This window comes from Micromys minutus (assembly GCF_963924665.1).
Source record: "Micromys minutus genome assembly, chromosome: X".
Lineage (NCBI taxonomy): Eukaryota > Metazoa > Chordata > Mammalia > Rodentia > Muridae > Micromys > Micromys minutus.
This window is the reverse complement of record NC_137970.1, coordinates 94,843,410-94,865,443: the sequence shown is the minus strand read 5'-3', so window position 1 is coordinate 94,865,443 and position 22,034 is coordinate 94,843,410. Positions and strand designations below refer to the sequence as shown.

At 38.2% G+C, this 22,034-nt stretch overlaps 1 protein-coding gene across 1 annotated transcript in view; it reads right to left on the bottom strand.

Moving 5' to 3' along the window:
* GRIA3 (glutamate ionotropic receptor AMPA type subunit 3) overlaps window positions 1-22,034 on the bottom strand; it is a 257,663-nt gene that overhangs the window by 80,681 nt on the left and 154,948 nt on the right. Inside the window, exon 6 of the mRNA XM_080910407.1 lies at window positions 1,269-1,430. Within this exon, the coding sequence (XP_080766533.1) occupies window positions 1,269-1,430 (162 nt within the window). The remainder of the gene's footprint in view (window positions 1-1,268; window positions 1,431-22,034) is intronic.

Sequence of the window (22,034 nt, the reverse complement as noted above, 5' to 3'; positions counted from 1 at the left end):
GAATATGATCATATTCACCAAGCCAAATTAGGACACCTGGTCTGATCAAGGGGCAGGATGACTTAAGATGAAAATCTCTGGCACATATAATTTATATTGCAGTCATAGAGTTAGCTTCTAACTAGTGAATGATTTTATTGAATTATAAATTTATGTTTAGCTCACAAGTTTTCTAGAGAATTTCGATTTTTTAATTTTTACTTGTATTTCCTTGTATCAGAACTTTACAGGTTCTGATGTGACCTGTTCAGGGTATAGAGAATACATCTTTTCTTTCATCTATCTCCTTACTGCTCTCTCCCCTATTATTGTCAGGAAGAAAGGAGAACTGGAAAGTATGAGAAAAAGACATTCCTCAGTTTCCTTTTTCAAGGAGAAAAGTTTTAACATACTTGACTCTTCATCTTACATCACAGTCATTGATACATTTTTACTATGGCAGCAAAAAAAATTAAAAGCTAGTTTTATGCTTGAAATGTTATGCTGAGGTAAATACACATACACACACACACATATATATAACTTCAAAAATATATTTGATTAAATATATTATATATATTAAGAAAGCTTTGTATAGCACAAATAATTTCTACCTAATTTATCTGTTTTAAAATTGTGAGTAAATAACAAATTTTCTAACCATAGGAAACACATATGAAAAGTATTCACTCTAAATATGACTTTCTGTTTTTATCTGCTTTTATATTCTATCTTGATCTTGGGAAAATGAGCAACTTAGGTAATCTAATTATTCTTAAAGACACTTTTATAGACAGGTAAGTATTTCTGTTCAATATTTCCGTACATATAGGTAATACATATTCTATATTAGAGACTAATCCACTTGGGTGTTCTGAGATTCATAGAACTTATTATCATGGGGCAATCACATAAATAATGTAAAACCCAATTTTCTGTTTCAGACTATCAATCTTTATCTATTCTTACTGCCTCTACCCTTTCTTTGCCTGATTCAGGTTCTTGTAATAGTGTATATTATTATGATAATATTAGAACTGAGATTCATTTAAAAATTAAAATCAATTTATTTTCAAGCACTAGATTTTTTTTTACAAGATCTATTCTCTATAGTTTATCTGGGAGTTAGGCACTGTAGGATCAGTTGCAACTAATTTTTTAAAAAAGAGTTGTTTGAATCACGTCTGAGGGAAGAGCACTTGATCCCAGGACGGTTGTAAGTATATAACGGCCATATTGAAAAGCTTTGGAAAGCTGGCCTCTCTTGTCTGTGTGTCATGGAGCATTACCTTTAGTGGTGCATTCTTGGCTTCAGGGAATTCCCTTTCATCCAGTCTCACCCAGCGCTGTATGAACTGCTGAACCATTGGGTTTTCATTGTTGACAATCTGGAAACCTGTAATGTTGGCTCCCCCATGCATGACTCTTTCCAGTAAAATGTCAGTAAAACCCTGGAATGACAGTAAAGGGGATCATGACTGTGAGAGACATATGTTTCTGGTTACATTTATCTGTTGGAGAGTAAGGATGAAATGAAAGATTCCTTCCCTAGGATTACTTATTAGCAATAAAGAAGGTCTTAGATATGAAACTTAAGTCACCATGTCTTTAAATCTAGTCTTGCCAGCGCAGCTCAAATGCCAGATGTAGGACACTAAGAACTTACTTTCAGGGCTGGATAAGTAGCTAAGAAGCTAAGAGCAATGACTTCTCATCCAGAGGATCCAGCACCCACTTAAAGATATATACACAGGCTTTAACTCCTGTGCAAGAGAATCCAATGCCTTCTTCTGACTTCCAAGGGGCATCACATATATCTTGGTGGACAGACAAACATTCACAAAAACAACTAAAAAACACTCATCCATATAAAGTAAGTAAATCTTTTTAAAAGTTAACTTAAATATTTAAAAAGGAGGTGCAAATATTGTCTTCCCAGATATGATCATCATATATTGCCAACACTGAACTCCAAAACCTTGTATAATATAATTAAAACACTTAGAACTAGAAGAGGAATATTTAAAAAAAAAAAAAAAGAAAGAAAGTACAAACAAAACGGAGAAACGGTGCATGCTTCCATTTTTCTGTCTGTGACCAATGCAGGCTTTGCTTTTAGGCAAGAATTTTGTTTCACTTACCTGCATTTTCTCAGTCTTCCTACTGAGAGTTCAAATATAACACTGTGTGACTAGAGAATGTTGAAGATGTTTGACCGTAAGAAGTGCTATAGAAAAATCTTTTCTTCACCTCAACATGCTGAGCAGAGCAAAGTGTTTCAGCTTCTTGTGATGAGTATTTAGACATTTGTGACTCACAGAAATACCAGTGAGTGAAGCTGACAGCTTGCCTGTATATGATGGCATAAACCCCAGGGTGCGTCTCACATGAATCCATAAATGAGTCTTGACATCTGTATAGCATCCACCATTTGCTCCTTCACTTGCTCTGGTTACCATCTGGTGTCTCTGTCACCCAAGTTCTTCAAAGTGCTCTCCCCAGGGTTCACACCTAAGCCTTTCCCACACAGGCACTGCCGACTCCTTTGGGTATTACTGTCTTCTGGGATACCCTACTCAGGAATCCTTGCTACTTCTGTTGGCTATCTCCTGTGCTTTGTTGCTCATGTGTCAGAATCCTAATGAATGGATGCCAGATTTCTATATCAATTGGAGGGAAGGTGGGGGGGGATCTCAGAGGAGTTGGGGGAAAGGAAGCCATAATCAGAATATATCATATGGAACCCTCCATTTTCAGTAAAAGAAAAAAAATTGTGCTCATAGGTGGCAGACTTTTGTGGCAAGAAGGAAAAAGATACTTGCATCTGGGAATTTCCTTTATTTTTCAAATATAGGAGTTGGCTAGTTCTGAGTTTTCCTCCAACAGAGCTGCTACCAAAATTCAGGTGAATAGCCTGTATACCCTATTGTTATTGCATTTAAAAAGAAAACAAGAATCAGAAATTAGGAAAGAAAATAGATTTACTAACCAGTTGGGGAAAATGTAAGAGAAAAAACTGCACGGTGTATCTGTGGCAATTTTACTGCCTATAAAAATAAGGAAACCAAAAATGGAAAATATATAGATTTTTCTGTGAAAAAGAGGAGTTATGAATTTAAGAGGGAGGTGAGGGAGAAAGGGGAGGAGAGTGAGGGGGTAGATACAATATATATATCAATATATATATATATATATATATACAGTACTTATGTATAAACTTGTTCTAGAGAACAAACATTTTCAATTTAAATTAAAAAACAAGACAGAGATGGGAGGAAGCTCCTCTCTAGATTATCTTCAGGATTTTGTGTGTGTACATGTTCGTTCACATGTTTATGTGTTCATGTGTATGAATTTGTGTAGCATATGTGTACACATGTGTGTGGAGACCAGTGGCCCATGTTGAATGCTTTTCTAAATTTCTCTCCATTTTTTTTTGAGGTTAAAAAAATCTCTTGCTAAATCTGGAGCTCATTGACTTGGCTATGTTGGCTAGCCAATTAGTTTTAGGGTTCTCCTGTTTCTTCTAACTCCCCTCCTCCCACACTTGGGTAACAGCCTACATTTTCTGCATCTCTGGCTTTTTAAACTGAACAGTCTTCCATCCTGACATCACCGCTATCACTTCCGTGTACAAAAATTTCAAATAGATGGAAATTTTGAAAGTAACATGCAGTGAACACCTTTAGAGTCAACATTCATATTTTACTATTAATGCTCTCTGGTCAACTAGTTCATTACATTTATGGAACACATTTCAAACAAAATAAGTGGTTTAGATGCAGATGTTAGGTGCAGATATTAGTATACTTTAACCCCAAGGATTTAACACCAATGTCAATAGCTACAATTTCCTGTTTATGTAGAATTTCTCCCTTCTTTTTTGTATTTGTGATATAAGTATGTGTTCATATGGGCATATACATGTGTAAATACAAGTAAATGTGCATACATATGTACATGTTATCTTTACAGACTCTTTTTTAGGGAAAATCTATATCTAATGAAACATACTTTTTTAAAAATATACTTGGTGTGCTTTGATCAATAAATGCATGTGCCTATATTATCTATATTCTTATATTTTCTTTTATTATCTTTTTTAATTTTCAAAACATCTTCCTTGAGGTGTGATAATCACAAAGAAGCATGTGTATATCTTTAAGTACATATATTCATTAATATTCAGAAGCTGAGCCACAAATGTAACCAGTCCTCAGAAGTGCCCCATGAGTCCCTCTCCAATCACCAACCCCAACTTTATATTCTTAATTTTAGAGCTCTTTAAAATAAATCAAAAATTGGTCTCAGAAAAGATTTTAGTGAGACACTTTCTCTGTAATTAGTTAGAACCCCTATCATCTTCCTTTCATTGTGAGATATGAATTTAAGGAGATTGGACAAGGAACCAATTAGTTTGGTTTGCATACTGAGAATCACTCCTCCTCTCTAATAACTACAAGGCATTTAAAAGTTAATATTAACTTGTTGTGATGACTTTTCTCCTAAAGGATCCCTTTCTGAGACATACTAAGACAATATTTTCTCCACTTTGCTAATCCCTGCACTAAAATCACTAGAAAAGCAAGCTTGTTTATAAAACCTAGAAAAGGCTATCATTGCTGTGAAAGTCTATTAATTCACTCTCCACTTCCAACATAAAGAAAAATAGAAAACAGACAATATAGGTTTAATTAATTTCTTCAATTTCACCAAGTGAAAACATTGGGCACTAACAGATACTGCACAAGAAAGCCTACTGCCTATTTGTATGCTGTCATGGGTAAAGGGTAAGGTCTTTGTTGCCTTCCTTAGCTAGGTGAACCTGTCTTCACAGTGGTCAAATTGGGGATAAGGCTTTTAAAAATCTCTCACATGATGCATCATGCCAATCATCATTATATACATGGATTACAAAATGGTTTAATGAAGTGATAGAGGTTCAGTGGCAGAAGATATCTAAGAAAGATTTTGGTGCTTCCTGCTCTGCCTTCTTTATTTGCCCCACTTACAGAAGAACTGTTCTATGTCTAAGGTGAGTTATACAGTCTATTGTTTTGTAAAGCTAGAATTGACAAGGTTGAAAACTGAGGCCACAGACTATCCACAGTTAGAGAAATAATTATTGTAAGAAAGCTGACTAACAGACATATAGTAGATAGACTATAAACACGGAATGGCAAGGCTAGGAATAACAAGTACAGACTAAACGGCAAACCCTGCTAGACTCCTACCTCCTAAATCTTCAGGCACTATAGTTTTGGTCAAAAATTTGTAGTTAGATTATTGGGCATGTCATTGGGTTGAACACACACAACTCTTCATAGTGTTTTATTGGCATAAGATCATTGTAAAGACACTAAACAGAACAGCATAATCACAAACACGGAGTATACAAAAAGGAGAATCAAATGATGGTTGTAGGGAGGGTTGTGATAAAATAATGAAGTTGGAGAAAGTTGGCTGGCAACTAGCCACCAACTCTGTCCACCCATCTGATTAACACATTGGACATTGTGATTGTTCATATAACTCTTCAAAATTCACTTCTTGCTTGGCTACACTGAGACCTTGAAATTGATTCTGGGAAGTCTATCTAAAGATTGTATATAAACATAGTACAATACAAGAGACCTTCAATACTTTGACCGATGATGAAAAATACCTCTTCAAATACTATGTTTTTGGGTACACATTCTAAAGAGGGGAAGGGGATGACGGAGTCCTGGTCTATATTCATCTATTTTGTCAGTATTGTAAGGCATTTTACTAACCACAGTTCTTACCAAATTTACCTCTAAGAGTTGTCATAAAATGGTACTAAGTTAAAAATAATGGATCCATATATATCTAAAATTTTTACAAATGCAAAAGTCAACATTACCTTTTTAGTGAGAGGAAAATCAAGAGAGTAGTGTCAGTAGTGGAACAAGGGGATCTCAGAGAGAGGTTCAGGACTCAGCTAGATCCTGAACTAACCATTCAGATGCAACTTGGCAATGTGGTTACTGTTTTCCTTTTCAAACTGCTGTCTTGTGAGACATTGTCATCTCTGAGAATTGAACCAAGCCTGACGTTGCCACTTGTTTATCTGTAATGCTGACAGAGGAGAGCTGACTATGAATCACTTACCAATGATGAGAAGAAACATCAAGCTGGAGGAAAAGGAGAACCCCCAGTTACAATTTTCATTCTGTATAATATGCTCACTGCCTCTGGGTATAAGATTAGTGAGAATCAAGGGCTCAACAGTTAAGAGCACTGACTGTTCTTCCAGAGGTCCTGAGTTCAGTTCCCAGCAACCACATGGTGGCTCACAACCATCTGTTAAGTGATTCTAATGCCCTCTTCTGGTATGTCTGAAGATAGCTACAGTCTCTCTCTCTCTCTCTCTCTCTCTCTCTCTCTCTCTGTGTGTGTGTGTGTGTGTGTATGTGTGTATCTTTAAAAAGATTCGTGCTAAGTTTTAAAAGCAACATAAAGACTAATGACAGGCAGGAATCCAGACAGCACCCAGAATAAGTTAATTAGGGCAATGGAAAAGTTTTAGAGGGAGGATGCTTTGTTAGGATGAGGGAAGTTAGGAGGCAGTCTGATGTAGAGACAGGTACTGGGTGGTAATAACTCACAATTTCCCATTATTTCATCATTTAAAGGAATTTCACTTGCCCAGAATGCTTGCTAAATTTTACTGCTTGAGTTTGTCTGTCTGATCTCATAGTAGAAGGGGAGTATATCAAAAGGGAGTCTCTTCTAAATCTCTGGAGAAAAATTAGTTTTATAGAGATGATAATAAATCCCATGTGAGAAAAGAAGTAAATAAAAATATATATCATTGAAAAACAGAGGAACTTATAACTGATCTCTAAAAGGCAAAAGTGGTTTTGTTTTATGGCTTACCTGTTTCTATTCCCACACATATTCAAATGTTGTTTTTATATTACATACTGCTAGATTGAACTGCTGACATTGCAATTTAAATTCTAAGTAACAAAGGGATTACATTGTCTGGAGAAATTTAGCAAAGAAAGCATCATTAAATAGGTGACCCCAAATTATCTACATGGGAAGAGAGTGAATTAGCAGAACAATGGAATAGTAAGACAGATTTTATTTTCTACCATGTTTCAAACTACTGTGCTTCTGATTATATCTCTAGATTGTATGTGTGTGTGTGTGTGTATGTGTGTGTGTGCAGTCAACAGATACAGAAAATAGACTACAGTATTTGTATAAATTATACATAGACCTTAATAATTAACATAAGGGAACTATAAGATGAGAAAGGAATTGTGATTGTGGGAAGGGAAGAATATCAAAGATCAATATTTTTATTAAGGGCAGGTATAAAAGGATTCCTTCTTGCTTTGCATCTTGTCACAACATAGTCAGATATTTTGAGTCCATAGATCTTAACTGAGGTTCATTTCTTGTGCTGACAAGAATATTTGGCTAAAACTCACTGTGACCAATGTATTTTCTCACACAAAGAGAGTACAGAATACCCAAGATACAGTCCACAGAACTCAAAAAGGTCAACAAGCTGAAGGGCCCAACTGAGGATGCCTCAGTCCCACTTGGGAGGGAGAAGAAATCAGCCACAAGGAGGCAGAGAGAGACCTGGGATTGAAAAGGGACAGGGGATGGGGGAGAGGAGAATATGATTTGGTATTGGGTGGGTGGGTGAGGGAAGGACTGAAGCCCCGAGGGCCAGCAGAAAGAATGGAAACAGGCAACCTTGGCCTCTGGAGGTAGGAGGATGGGAGGACCCTCCAGAATGCACCAGAGACTTGGGAGGTGAGAGACCCTCAGTACTCAAAGTGGGGACCTTAGATATAATGCCCTATAGTGGGGAGAGGGAACCTGTAGAGCCCACCTCCAGCAGAAAAACAGGGCATCAAGTGAGGGATGGGGTTGCTATCCCACAGTCAAAACTATGACCCAGAATTATTCCTGTCTGAAAGTACTGCAGGAATGGAAATGGAGAAGACCCAAGGAAAAGAAGGTCCAGCAACAGGCCCAAAAGGGGATCCAGCTCAAGGGGAGGCTCCGAGGCCTGACACCATTACTGAGGCTATGGAGCGCTCACAAAAAGGGACCTATCATGACTGCACTATGACAGACTCAACAAGCAGCTGAAAGACTCAGATACAGATATTTACACCCAACCAATGGACAAAGGCTACTGACCCCTGTTGCTGAATTAGGGAAAAAACTAGAAGAAGCCGAGGAAAAAGAAGACCCTGTATGCAGACCAGCAGTCTCAATTAACCTGGAACCCTAAGATCTCTCAGATACTGGACCACCAACCAGGCAGCATAAACCAGCTGATATGAGGCTCCCAACACATATACAGCAGAGGACTCTGGGTCTATACTCAGTCAGAGAAGAGGCACCTAACTCTCAAGAGACTGATGGCCCCAGGGAGTTTAGAGGTCTGGCAGGGTGGTTTGGTGGGAACAGCCTCGTGGAGACAAGGGAGGGTGGACAGGGAGGATGTATGGGGTGTGAAATAGTAGGAAGGTGGACCAGGAGGAGAATAAAATCTTGAGTTAAAAAAAAAATAAATAAGTTCATTTAAAAACAGAAGAAAAATACAACAGAAACATTCACTGGTTCCATGGGAGGTTGAAGTGAAAACGAAAATGGGAGGTCAGAGAACAGCCTTGGCTGTGAGGCAGAAACTGGATGACTCGAGGTTCTTCTCATTGGACATGGTTCAAACCTTTGAAGAAAATCATATCATTATTTGCCTCTTTAGGTCATTTAACTTTTCCATAAACTCTGGCTAATTTTCCAGTTCTTGACATGACCAACTGCAGACCCAGAACTGGGGGGGGGGGGGGGGACAAAGTGCTAAGCTAACTGAAAGTTCCATAAATCAAATAGTACATCATAAACACCCCTACCACACCTGGAAGGGGAAATATGAAAATAGTTGTGTGAAGGTTATTAGTAGAGATAGAGTGTCACGATCTTACTGCTTCAGGTAAACAGAGGACTGGGACAACGCTGATGGGCTTTCTCTCTCTCTTCTAACGTGTCCTAAAGGTATCTCTTATTGTGAGCTACTCTACCATCAGTAGCTAGACTTTATGGGTGGCATGCACCAACACAACCCGCAGGTACAGAAAACTGGAATTATATGGACAACTTTAGCAAAGAGGTCACTAAAATTGCATTTAGAATATAATAGGGAGTTTTTTTTTTCAAGGCAAGGTTTGTTCTAGGGCATAGAATAATTGAAGTAGAAACACTGCAGCTGACTGGATCTTGCTGCACTTTTCTTTTGATCAGATCCATTGGAGCTCCTAATTTACTTGCTCATAAACAGTCCCTGGATTTGATTTCTCCTGGCTATCTTAGAAGGTGTGACTATTTTCCCAGTTCCACTGAAATCTCTACAAATGTAGCCAAAAGGACAATGATAGTAAGAAGCAAATCAGGAAGCACCAGTATATGAAGGTTATGGGTAGAGCCAAGGAAGGCGAGAGAGTGGTGCCTACTGTTGGGCAGAACTCAGAAGACTCCAGCTTGCCTTCTAACACGGTCTGAACCATGCTGTCATTCTGTTACATGCAATCTGTAACACAGACTATGTTCAAAGGGGACAACTGGGTGACTACTGAGTAGGAGAAGACACAGGTTCTTGGTCCTGCTATGCCTTCTTTTATTTTTTTTTCTTACAACTTTATTTAAAGAAGAGAGATGCATGTACATTAAAAGCATTTTGGCAATTCTTTTAGAGGATTGATAGTATGCATTGAAATCCCACTAGTTACCATAAGCACAAAGTACATGTAGAACAGAATGTAACATGGAAACAGTCAGAGTTTTCTTGGTGTGTATAGATTAAACATAATGATATTTGAATACAAAAAAATTGCCACAAGGCTGTATTCCTAGCTCTTGGATTATTAATGATTTAAGGTCTAGGTGTACCACACTCTGAGAGGGTGCTATACACTTATTTTTTTTTCCTAAGAAGGACTGTGGCTTTCACTATTTGGCCTTTGTTTTTCTTGAGCTTCATATGGCCTGTGAATTGTTTCTGGGGGGTATTCAGAGACTTCTATCATAACTTTTCAAGGCATTTCATTCTGTGAGCTGCCCACTTACAAACATGATGTGGAAGTATTGTTCAAGTCTCACTTAAATGGCTCTAAAACAACGACACCATGAAAATGTCCACTGAGCACATAAAGTATATAAAGGAAAAGTCGGTGATAGAACTTAGGGCTCATGCCTCTGAGGAAAAGTTTCCAGGCTGCTGGTTCCTAGTTTCACTGTGTTTAAGATAATTCCTTTATTCCATTGTTTTGCTGGATGTTTCTGTTGGAGTTGTTAACACACCAATCTCAAAGTTTGTCTTAGCTTGTTGTTACTAATGTAACAAGCAAATGTTGTCTTAGCTTGGGTTACAATTGCTTGTAAGAAGAGATACCGTGACTATGGCAATCCTTTTAAAAGAAAGCACTTGATTGGAGATTGGCTTACAGTTTCAGAGATTTAGTCCGTCGTTGTCATGGCAGGGATCATGGCAGTAGGTAGATATGGTGCTGGAGAATTAAGTAAGAGTTGCATCCTCATATGTAAACCAAGAGGGAATTACTGGGTTTGACATGGGCTTTTGAAACCTCAATACCCAACCCCTTTTAAATACTGCTACTCCCTGATTACTAAGTTTTCAAATATATGAGCCTATATAGGCCATTCTTACTCAAACCACAATAAATGTAAAATATTTCTAAAATATCTGCAAAATTCCTCATATAATAAAAATAGTTATCATAGATAAATAGGTGAATGGGTAAATAAATTAAAGAGGGGAAAAGAAATGGGATAAAAAAGAATGCTGGTGAAAGTAGTTGGTTAAGGGTAGAATGTGCCTGATTCTTACCTCTCCATCCATCTCTATCATTCAAAAATTGGTTTAATTTCCTTAACAAATTCCTAGCTACAAAGACAGTCACAAACAGACACACCTCAATGCATTTTGCACACTATGGCCTGGCTTCCCTCAAAGCCTCAACAAAACACGGATTCAACTGGGTTGACCAACAAAAATTCAGTTCATGTGAAATTAGACTAGTGATAGGCTATCAGTATGCAGATAGTGAGAGGATGCTGAGCAGCTGCAGTGAGCCCTGAGTCCCAGTCAGAGCCTACATTAAGAGTAAACAACTAGAACCTTTGATGGACTGTAGAGCCAAGCTCTAGTGTTGGGTGAGTTAGGTATGTTGAATGCACTGCCTCCTCTGAAATGCTTTTTTGTTGCCTGTGATGACTTTGAACTCACAATCAACCTGGATCTGTTTCCCTAGTACCTAGGATTATAACGTCCTCACCACTGCCCTGGCTTGATTGAGGTGTAGTTTTGATTTACTGTACTTTCGAATTAAGAAAACCACCAGGTCAAGGAGCATCTGTATACCCAGAAGTAGCAATTCTGGGTTACATGGTAGTTTTACTTTTAGAAGTTTTTTTTCTTTTTTTCTTTTTTTGAGAAAATTCCGTATCACTTACCAAAAATGGCTGTGCTAATTTGTATTTCTACCAATTCTATTTAAGAATTATCCTTTCTCTACATCTTTACCAACATTTTTGGTTGTAAGCCTAACCTTTAACAGATCAGCCATCTCTCCAGCCCTTTACCAACATTTTTGATTAGCAACATAATGACTAAGCAAGCTCTACATCAATTTTGGCTGTGTTTTCTACTAAAATGTGCACTTCTTTTTCTTTTCTTCTTTCTCTAATGATTGTATGGGCTGTTGTACATTTGATGACTGCTTATGGACCTTTGTCTGCTTTATTATCCCGTTCCCTTCTGTACAATAAGTGGATTTGTATAGTCACTTTGCAATGTCATTGCTAAGTTACATTAAAGTCCCAAGTTCCCTGTTGTACTAAGTGGAATTTCTGTTAAGCCCATTTTATTATTTCATGGGGATTTTAACAATTACAACTCATGATTAGATACTCAATTACTTTTGTGGGTTTACACTAAACATCAAAATCAGTGCTACTTGCCTAATTGTCACAGCGGTATCTTTTCCTTCAGTTGTCTCAGTGAACTTTGCACGGGGAAGCGATTAGATGATATGAAGGAAAGCAGAGACAGATTGGAAGAAAGCCTACTACTGCTATACAGGGAAAGTTAAAATGTTTTCTTTTTTTCTAGGTATTAAATATCAGTGCACCTGGCTTATTTGCCTCTGTGACAATGGCATTATTCACTGGACACATGCACACTGAAGATACCCATTTAGATTTGTAAGTTGGGCTAGATCTCGTCAATTGCATATCAGCTTTCTTTCACTGTTGCTCATAGCTGAATTCGGCTGTAAGAGATGAGCCATGACTTTGTGCCTAAGAAGTTTATGCAAAGTACTGTAAACAGTCCTTGGTTAATTCTCTAAGTTGATCATTTACAGAGCTAGTGTTTGGACACTTGGCATTCATACACAAACTTTCTCTGATATAATCCAACTTCAGAAGTTTCAAATGACTTTGGTATTACAAAATCTCCACTGATTGACATTTAAGCAGACCATTTTCCTTCAGGTAGGGAAGATAACTTGGAAGTTGGAAATAAATGCATTCAAGGGTTACTTTTAGAGCATTTATTTTCCAGATATTATACAGAGATTTCTTGCACATAGAATTGTTCTTATGGTACATTTTGTACATAGAGGAGACCTAGCACAAAGTAAGTTGGGTGGCTTTTCCTGAGTCGATAATAGATCATGGCGAGAAATGGGCAAGTGGCCTGCTAAAGGGGACATAAAAGCAGTAGACTGTGGATCTGGAAGACTGCCAAGGAAAACAATTTATCTCAGCACTTGCATGAAGCCTCCTCTGTCTTTAGTGCTATTTGAATTGTTCATCATTGGAGTGATGCTTCAACATAGAAATGCAAAGTAATTTTGCTGGCTTAAGGTAGCAGGTTCCTAATGAAAGACACAAGTCTTTTCTTCAGGAAGGCACATCCTTCCTCTAGTTGTGGTGGGGCTGGGAGAAACAGGAAGAGGGAAAGAGTTTTACAATACAAATCGGCACTTGATTACAGGCTATTCGAATTGTCTACTAGCTGGTTTATTTTCTAAGCCAATCACCAAATCTTCTCTGAAATCTTCTGAGTAGATAGAATTATGAGCCTTATGATACCTGGCCACCACCCTAATGGGACTTCCCTGAATTTGGAGTGATTTGTAAGGACAAAGAAAGCACCCATGGCTTTATAATTGCTACTGGTGAGGAAATAGAGCCTCTGATATCTTTTTCATTTAAAAACAGATTTACTGAGATATGATTTAGTTACTGTAAAATTTGTCCACTTCCCTCTGGTGACTTTGGAGGCATAAATTAGATCATGTCCTTCCCTAACTTGAATCATATCAGTTACTTTCTATCGCTCTATTAACTGGCCTAGTAAAGCCTCACTCTGCTCTAGATAAAAGTGCATTTTGACAATTTAGGAAATGAATGGTGCTAGGAACTTTGGCGTGTGATGTTCTGTTTAGATGAACTTTTCCTGATTTGTTACGTAAATGGATTTCACTGTTTAGAGCATCCTTTTTTTTTTTTCTCTAAGAATTTTTTTATGGGATATTCTCTGAATTTACATTTTGGATGTTATCACCTTCCCCCAATCCATCCCCCTTCCCCCTCCCATTGCTTCCATGAAGGTGCTCTCTCCCCCTACCACCCTCTGCCCCCTCAGCACCTTGGCATTCCCCTACATCTGGAAAATGAGCCTTAACTGGACCAAAGGCCTCTCCTCCCACTGATATTAGAGAATGATATCCTCTGCTGCATATGCAGCTGTAGCCATGTGAAGTCATTGGTTGGTATTTTAGTCCCTGGGAGTTGTTGAGGGTTTGGTTGGTTGATGATGTTCTTCCCATGGGGTTGCAGACCCTTTCAGATCCTTCAGTCCTTTCTTTAGCTCTTTCATTGGGATCCCTGTGTTCAGTCTGATGGTTAGCTGCAAACATCCTCATCTGTATCAGTATGACTCTGGCAGAGCCTCTGAGGAGGCATCCATATTTGGTTCCTGTCAGTAAACACTTCTTGGCATCAGCAATAGTGCTTGGGTTTGGTGGCTGTATATGGGGTGGATCCCCAGGTGAGGAAGTCTCTGAATGATCTTTTCTTCAATCGCTGCTCCTCTATTTGTCCCTTTGTTTCTTCCCATGAGTGTTTTGTTTTCCCTTCTAAGGACTGAGGTATCCACCTTCTGGTCTTCCTTCGCTTTGAGCTTCATAAGGTCTGTGAATTGTTTCTTGGGTATCTGAGCTTTTATGAAGTCACCCTTTTACAGTGTTTATCTGACTGCAGTGTATGCAGTGCACTTCTGATTTCGTACATTGTGGCACTCTCTATTCTTTAGCTCCAGGCCAATTACTATAAGCTCGGCAAGACTGTTCTCATCAATATGATTATAAGTTTCTCAAGGACATGGTGTCTCGTCCTGTTTGTAGTGAAGTGGATGCAATTTGGGGCATTCAAATGATATAAGAAAGAAAAAGAAAGACAACCTAGGGACTGGTGCATTGTCTCAATAGACAAAGGTACTTGCCACCCAACCTGATGATCTGAATTTAATCCCCGGAACCCTCATAACAGGAGAGACCCAACTCCTACATGTTGTCCTCTGGTTTCCACCCCCACACAGCAAAAAGGAAAAAAAATAAAAGGAGACTGTGTGTGTACTTTTAGGGTTCTGCTCTCTAAGATGTGTGTGGATTAGTGCTGGTTCATTGACTGTTACCGGACAGATGATCGGAGAGAGGAATCAGAGTAGCTGGCATTAACACTTGGCTTATGGCTGATGAACTAAAATATTTAATACTAAATATAAAATATCAGATATTAGACTTATATTTGAAGTGTCTTTGACTGTTTCGTTTAATTAATTTATTTTTGTTGCACTTCTATTGGTCTATAAATGTTTGGGGACAAATGAGTTCACCTTTATAAGTAGTTAAGAAGCTCTTTAGAATAAACAGATTGGCTGAAGCATTTTTTTTTTTTTTGACATAAGAAGAAAATGTATGAAACAGAAGTGAAACAGGCAGAAGTAAACACTGGTCAAGTACCAACTCTATATAATACTTAATATACACAATGTATTGCCATTTACAAACTCTAGTTCTTCAGGAAAAGGTTGGCTATGTTAATTAAACAGACTTTTGGTTCTGTTGGACATCATAAAGGGGAACTTTGAAGAGACCATGGATTAAGATCTAAAGATTCAAATGTTCTACATAATAGAGGTGGGGACATGGGGTTTGGGAAGAAGGGAAAAGAAGGGGAAAAAAATAACGTTAAAACATTGGGAAGATATCTAATGGATGGTACTGTGGCCAGAATAGAATGAAACCTCTGCTGATGGAGGAACTGATAAATTGGTTTCAGTGACTAACACTTTCCATTTGACAACTATAAGAGAGTTTGCTTGTGAATGACCTAGGGACCACAGCCCAAGTATAGACAATTCTCCCCTAAGGATGGTCTGAATTGAAAATTTTATTTGCTTTTGAATTGTGTGAAAACCATTATACATCATTAAATGCTATACTTTAAGTTTCAATACGTGTGGTACCTAGTGGTAAGACCCTGAGCAGAGGCAGTGAGCTGCTCCTACTTAGCCAATGTAGTGGCCAGAGTGATGGTACTCTGTAGTGTCCTGTGTTGTTCAGCAATGATAGTCCATAATTTAGGCTACTAAGCACATTAAGTTCCAATATTTTCAGTCTAAGAAATAATCCCACACAACCACGGGACATCTGTATATAAATCTACTAAGAAGCCCTGTTTTAGAGACAGCATTGAGAAACCCAAGAGAGAAGATATAATTCTACCAATTCATCTTGTTAAAACATTGACTAGGTATGATCTTTCCTGGTAAATTTCAAGCAGGAAGGAGGGAAAGGGGGGAAAGGGAGGGAGGAGAGAGAAAGAGAGAGAAAGAGAGAGAGAGACAGAGAGAGAGACAGAGAGAGAGAGACAGAGAGAGAGACACAGAGACCGAGACAGACACATGGGGAAGCATCTTGGAGAAGGAATGAGTATCTAACGTAGTATTCTTTAAGCTGCCTAATGTTTGTGGCCTGTGATAGCACAATAGGGATTTAGACTTCAGACCAACCCAGACCAACCCCCAGTCTTCTGTCTCTTGGTATTCTGCTACATTTATATCTCTGTTTTAAGAGGAAACTGAATCCTGAGCCACCAAAGAGGTTGTGTACCCAGGGGAGGTGACTGTGTTCCCTGGCACTTGGGACCAGTGGCAGCTTTTTGCCTTAAGCCCACTTCCCTTGCCTACAAAACTAGGCTCCAACCCAATGACCTCTGTGTTTACATGCCATCTGCTGAGGGGATCACAACACGTGGCTTTGAGCATTTGAATTTTTATATAGAGCATTACAGTTGGGAGAACAAAGGAAGGGGAAGCAGAGAACAGAACAGGAAGCCCTGGAAGGGGAAGGGAACAGAAGGGACTAGTTGGTATTGGCAAGCCAAGCAGCATGACTCAATCTCATTTGCTTTGTCTTGAAACAAAGCAGATTCTTCTGTTTTAGAACCATCCCAAGATCTGGATAGCAAAGAGGCCATTTCTCAAAAGCCTAGGTTGGTTACTACTGGATGTACTTTTGCATACTACCTTTTGAGTGATGATATCTATCCTAGTAAACTAAAAAAAAAAAAAAATAGGTGTCTCTCTCCCCATTTCTTGTAACATACTGTGAGTGAAGGAGATGTAGGGAGAAGTGACAGCAAGAGGGAAAAGGGGAGGGGGAGCTACAGAAAAATGAGAGACCAAGAAGGAGAGAGCAAGAATAAATTAGGAAGTGGACCTAGTGGGATGCAATATGTGTCTTTAGATGAATTCTATTTTTGGACATCTTTAAAACACAGAATCACAAAATAGTCTTTGTTTTAGTTTTGTTTGTTATTCTTGGAGTCACCCTTTTCTTCTAGGGCTTTCAGGGAATTCTGTATAAAACTGAGGATGGCCTTGAATTCCTAATATTAACCCATCCACCTCTCAAGGGCCCAGACTACATGCCTATCTTACCATGCTTAGCTTGCTGTCCCTGTTCTTACAATTGTCTTTGATCACTTTATTCTCATAATTCTACTTTGTGTGCTTCAGATATTTATATCTCTGCATATGCATGAAGGTCAAAGGACAACCTTTAGAAGTCTGTTTTCTCTACCATGTGGGTCCTGGGAATGGAACTTGGGTTGTCAGGTTTGCTGGCAATTGCATCCACCTATCGAGCCATCCCACCAGTCCCTCTTTGCACCAACTCTTCTGTGACCTTTTCAGAGCTGACCTGTCTTGGTGAGATACATGGGTGGACTGAGAATGAAGAACAAGTCACTTTACAAGCAGATTGTCTATATGACTTTGGGTAAGTTGGGTTTCTTTTCTGAGTCCATTTCCTGATATTTAAAAAGATTTGAGGAGGTGGCAGGTGAGAAGTCTACTCATAGATGTTTTAAGATGCTCAAAGAAGTCCCAAGAAAATAGCGAACACAGCAGTGGGGAGTCAGAGATCCATTAACTCCTATCCTCTTTCTCCCCTGTACAATGCTCAGCTTGATTGCCTGTCTTTGACATTCTCAACCACTGACAGCTGACATTACCCCATCTCTACTTGCAGCATCTGTAGCTGCCTCCAACACTGGGGAACTGCCAGGTCTCCTAAGGCAGTGGCTAAACACTACAGCACTGAATATGCCCTGCTATGGCTCCTGTTTTTACCTGGGCACTTCAAGTACTTGGGTTATTTGGTCTGATTTTTTAAGGTATCCTGAGCATCTGCTATTGGACCATCTCAATCTAGATCTAATTTGCCTTGTATCAACTGCTTGGCTACATTGATTAGTTCTTTGGATCCTTATCTCTATTTAGAACTTGGCTAAGGGCACTCACGGTTCTCTCAGTCTTTGCCCATCTGGACTGATTTCAGTGTTTCGGTCTGCCTTAAAAATAGGCCTCTGGTTTTGCTCCCCTATCTGTGTGCATAGCATTCACCCACTTGCTGTGTTTGCACTTCCCTTCACAGTTGACCTGGGTGACATCTAAGGAGAAGTACATAACTACAAGTGACCTGGGAGTGTTTTAACATTTTAGCCTCAAAAAAGCCACCTTTTACATTTTTTTAAATTTAAATTTGTATCTGAACCAAAATTTACCTTTTTTTTTTACATTGACTATACTTCTGAGTCTTAAACAGCTATTTCTGCTTTGTTCTAAAAAATGGTGTCTGCAAAATTACAGAAGTGACGGGTAGTTATTTTTCTAATATGTATTTAATATAAATTCAGAACCAGTACATTCTAAAATGGTTTTGCCATGTACTCCTTAACATTTGCTCATGCAAATAACCTATCCCGGGAAATAGTGATTTTGTCTTTCTCCTCCATCTTGCAAATGAATAAAGAACTACAGAGATATGTTTAGTTAAATAAATTCTATGTATTTAAACTTGACTCTTAGCCCATAGGCTAATGCTTTGGTTTGCATCATGACATACAACCTCCATTCTTTACATTAATTCCTAATTGTGACTTAAGATTTTATATATAATATCTGAGCTACTATTGTCGACATATATGAAAAAATTAAATCATGATACATGATATGTTTTGCAGTGTAATGTAAAAGGTACTGTTATAGGACCCAGCCATATGGTAAAGAGACACTGCTTAATTGACAGGTTGTAAACACATACTAGTTACTGCTGGGAACTAGAGCAGACAGAGTAACCACACTGTTCTAGAAGGGGAAACCATTACTTATGGAACAACCCCTAGCAAGAAAAGACACCACCAATGTACATGGATATGGAATTTGTAGAAGTCTTACTTGCTTAACTGGAATGTCTACTTCTAGCTTGATCACGTCACAATTCTGGTTTGTGTTCAAGGTAGAATCTTTATTTCTTCCAGAGATTTTTAGCAAGATAGACTTTTCTGAAGCTTGCTTTTCACTTATAGTGTACACACTGACCTCTGTTGAATGGCCTCTGTTGAAACATTCATGGAATTCCCTCCTTCTCATTCTAGGATGACCTCTATGGAGGTTTATGTAAAATCATATAGGAGTCTGTGACTGATATGTGGAGCTCAGAATCAAAGAGGACACTTAGAGTGTATAGGAAGCTCAGACAGGGTGAGTGTTCTTGAATTTGCATTTGTAGAAGAAAGGAGTTCTTCTGTGCTGTTGTAACACCAAGAATGACTAGATTTTGTTCCCCTGAGTATATACACATCCTTAGATTTTACCCAGCTGGCACATCTTGAAAGGCCAGATGGCTCATCTTGGAAGGAAGCATCTTCTTAGCTCCACTTCCTTTTTTGACCATCCAAATGACTTCTAAATAGTTTTGCTTTACTCTGTATGTGTATGTCATTGCTAGAGGTGTTTGGAGTATTTTTGTGTACTTTAAACTTTCTGGAGACCAGGATAGACATGATCTGCTTCATTATTATTATCAGTTGAGTAGCAGTTTCTCTATCTACTGCTCTAATAATAAAGAATTCGGGGACTTATGGAAACTGGATGGCTGAGTTCAAATGAAAAGAAGGTCACTAGAGGAAAAAGTGGCAGCTCAAAGCACAAATGAATGAGTTCATGTTTTCATGACTCACACTGACATGATACTACACATTCCTTTCTTTTAGCAGGAACAGATTTTGCTTGTTCTTGTAGGAGGCATCTCTCTAAGGTCTCATTATCCTGAATTGTGTGCTCCGGATTCAGTCCACCATTCATTTCCAGAACACTGTAGTGATCTCTTTCCTCACTGTCTCTCTGTATCCCTTGATCTAGCTCTTAGTTTGTTCTTTTTCTCTGTCTTTGTCTGTTTATCTCCCTTCCTCTTTTGATCAAACTCAAGGACCCCTGTCCTTGTGGATGTTAGCTGAACACTGAAACTGAGCTATATCCTTACTCATTGTTCCCCCAACATGGTCTTTCTATGTAGCCTAGAATAGCCTTGTACCTTTCAGTTTCTGTGTTTGCAGGAGCACACCACCATATTCTCTCTTCCTGTTAGCAATTCTCTCTTCCTGTTCCATCACTCTGCAGACTTTTTTTGTGGGAAGGGGGAGTGCCAATCAGATCTGTATCTCAACAATGAAAGAAAAATATATTTGAAAGGTTGTTATTAGGCATAATGAGGCCCAGCTGGAATTCTAGGGTAGAAAGGGTCTCTTAAGGTCATCTTATGCCAGCTGAGACAAACATTGATGTGAATGAGATAAAATCTTCTCAGGCAGAACTTGGCTCAAGGTGTCCAGTGAGCTGACAAGCTCCAGCTTCAGATGACATCAAAATCTAACTTAGCGTTCAAGAGAAAGACATTTCTTCCTTCGCATCTACCAGATAATGGTTGATCAAAGTGAGGCTGAAATGGCTTGTTATTTGCAATCTTTGTAAAGGACTTCTTAGTTGCTCTGACCAAGACTTTCTCAGAGATATACCATAGTCTGTGCTCTTCTTCCCTCTTTCCCTTCTTCAGTGGTATCAGGTGTATACTGTGGCCTGAAACCTTCGGGTCCCAACACATGGAAGAAATCCTCCATTCCAACCTCTATATCCACTGTAAGGAAACTGAGGTCTCTATAATTACAAACAAGACCAAATCATTCTAAACTCAAACTCGATATTCTTTTTCAATCTGTAGTCAACATGCACGATATATGCATGTTTGCAGATGTATGAAAAAATATTTTGTATTTTTTACCTGAAGATCAAACACTATTTCACTTTTGTCAAATCTGTTTTTGCTCCATGTGAGTTCATATCTAAAAAACTTTGGCTTTGATATCTTAGTGATATAATTTCCTAATGTTTATTAAGGACAAAAGTTTTTATTAAATAAACACTTGTGTGAACAGTACCTAAAGTCGCTTAATACAATGCCAGTAAATACATAAAGTCCCGTATTTTAAACATTGTGTTTTATATATAGCTATATTCCAGAACATACAAGGCTGAGGGGCAGATACAATGAGATGGCTGGAGGTAGGAAAATAAAAGAAGGAAAGCAGACTATTGGTAGGAAAGAAACTGAGAAACTCAACCAAATTGTCCCAGGAAACTTGCTGGAACATTCATTATTTCCTACCACACCCTAGTCTAACCTCCATTGACTCAAAATATCCCCAACTCATCTGTTGTCTAAACCCAAGCTGAGTATTTTTATATATGAACTAAAGATTGTGTTTTTTTTTTCTCCTAGAAGAATCAATTCATTTATCCTCCAATTGGATGTAAGGCCTCCTTTACTTTGAGTAGCATTTTAAAGATGCAAACTACTTTAGAATTCAGTGGGGTTTGGATGCTTTCTGACAAAGATGGTTGAATAGAACTTTTATCATTTAGAAACTGGTAAGTAAAACAAGATATTTCCCTTAATTTTATAAATCTAAGAGCACAATTACAATAATCATCTACCATCACTACTATTCTTTTGGTTTAAGAGCTTTATAATGATTGTGATTTTGTTGTGCTAATGAAACAAAACTATGGCTTGAACTCCTGTGATAATTTAATAGATTCTTAGTAGTATAGTGATAATTTGACATCCCTCTTTTATTCCATAGAGACAATGCTCTATAGAGTCTTTACCTAAAGGGCATCTCTAATTTATAAGCCATTTTGTTAATCACTAAACAAGTTGTCTTTTCAGAATAAGAAGAGGTATGAGTTGACCTCAATGTAACACTTTCTTCTTGGGTGTTATGAACTTTAAAGGCATAGGGCATTTGGATATAAAAATCCATGTTGTGTTTTGTGTAGGTAGAAAGGTACTATCCTGTTGTACCTTATTTGAGGAGATTTGTTAGCCTCTGAAAACACAAATCAAATATTGGCATGCAAGTGTCCTTGGATATATTGCGAGTCATCTTCCTGTGTCCTCTGTCCCTTGGTTTACATGTCAAACCTAATTAAAATAGCTAACATTCAAAATGATTATAAGAATAGTAAGGAAATAAACCTGATTACTATTATTATAATTGTTATTTGG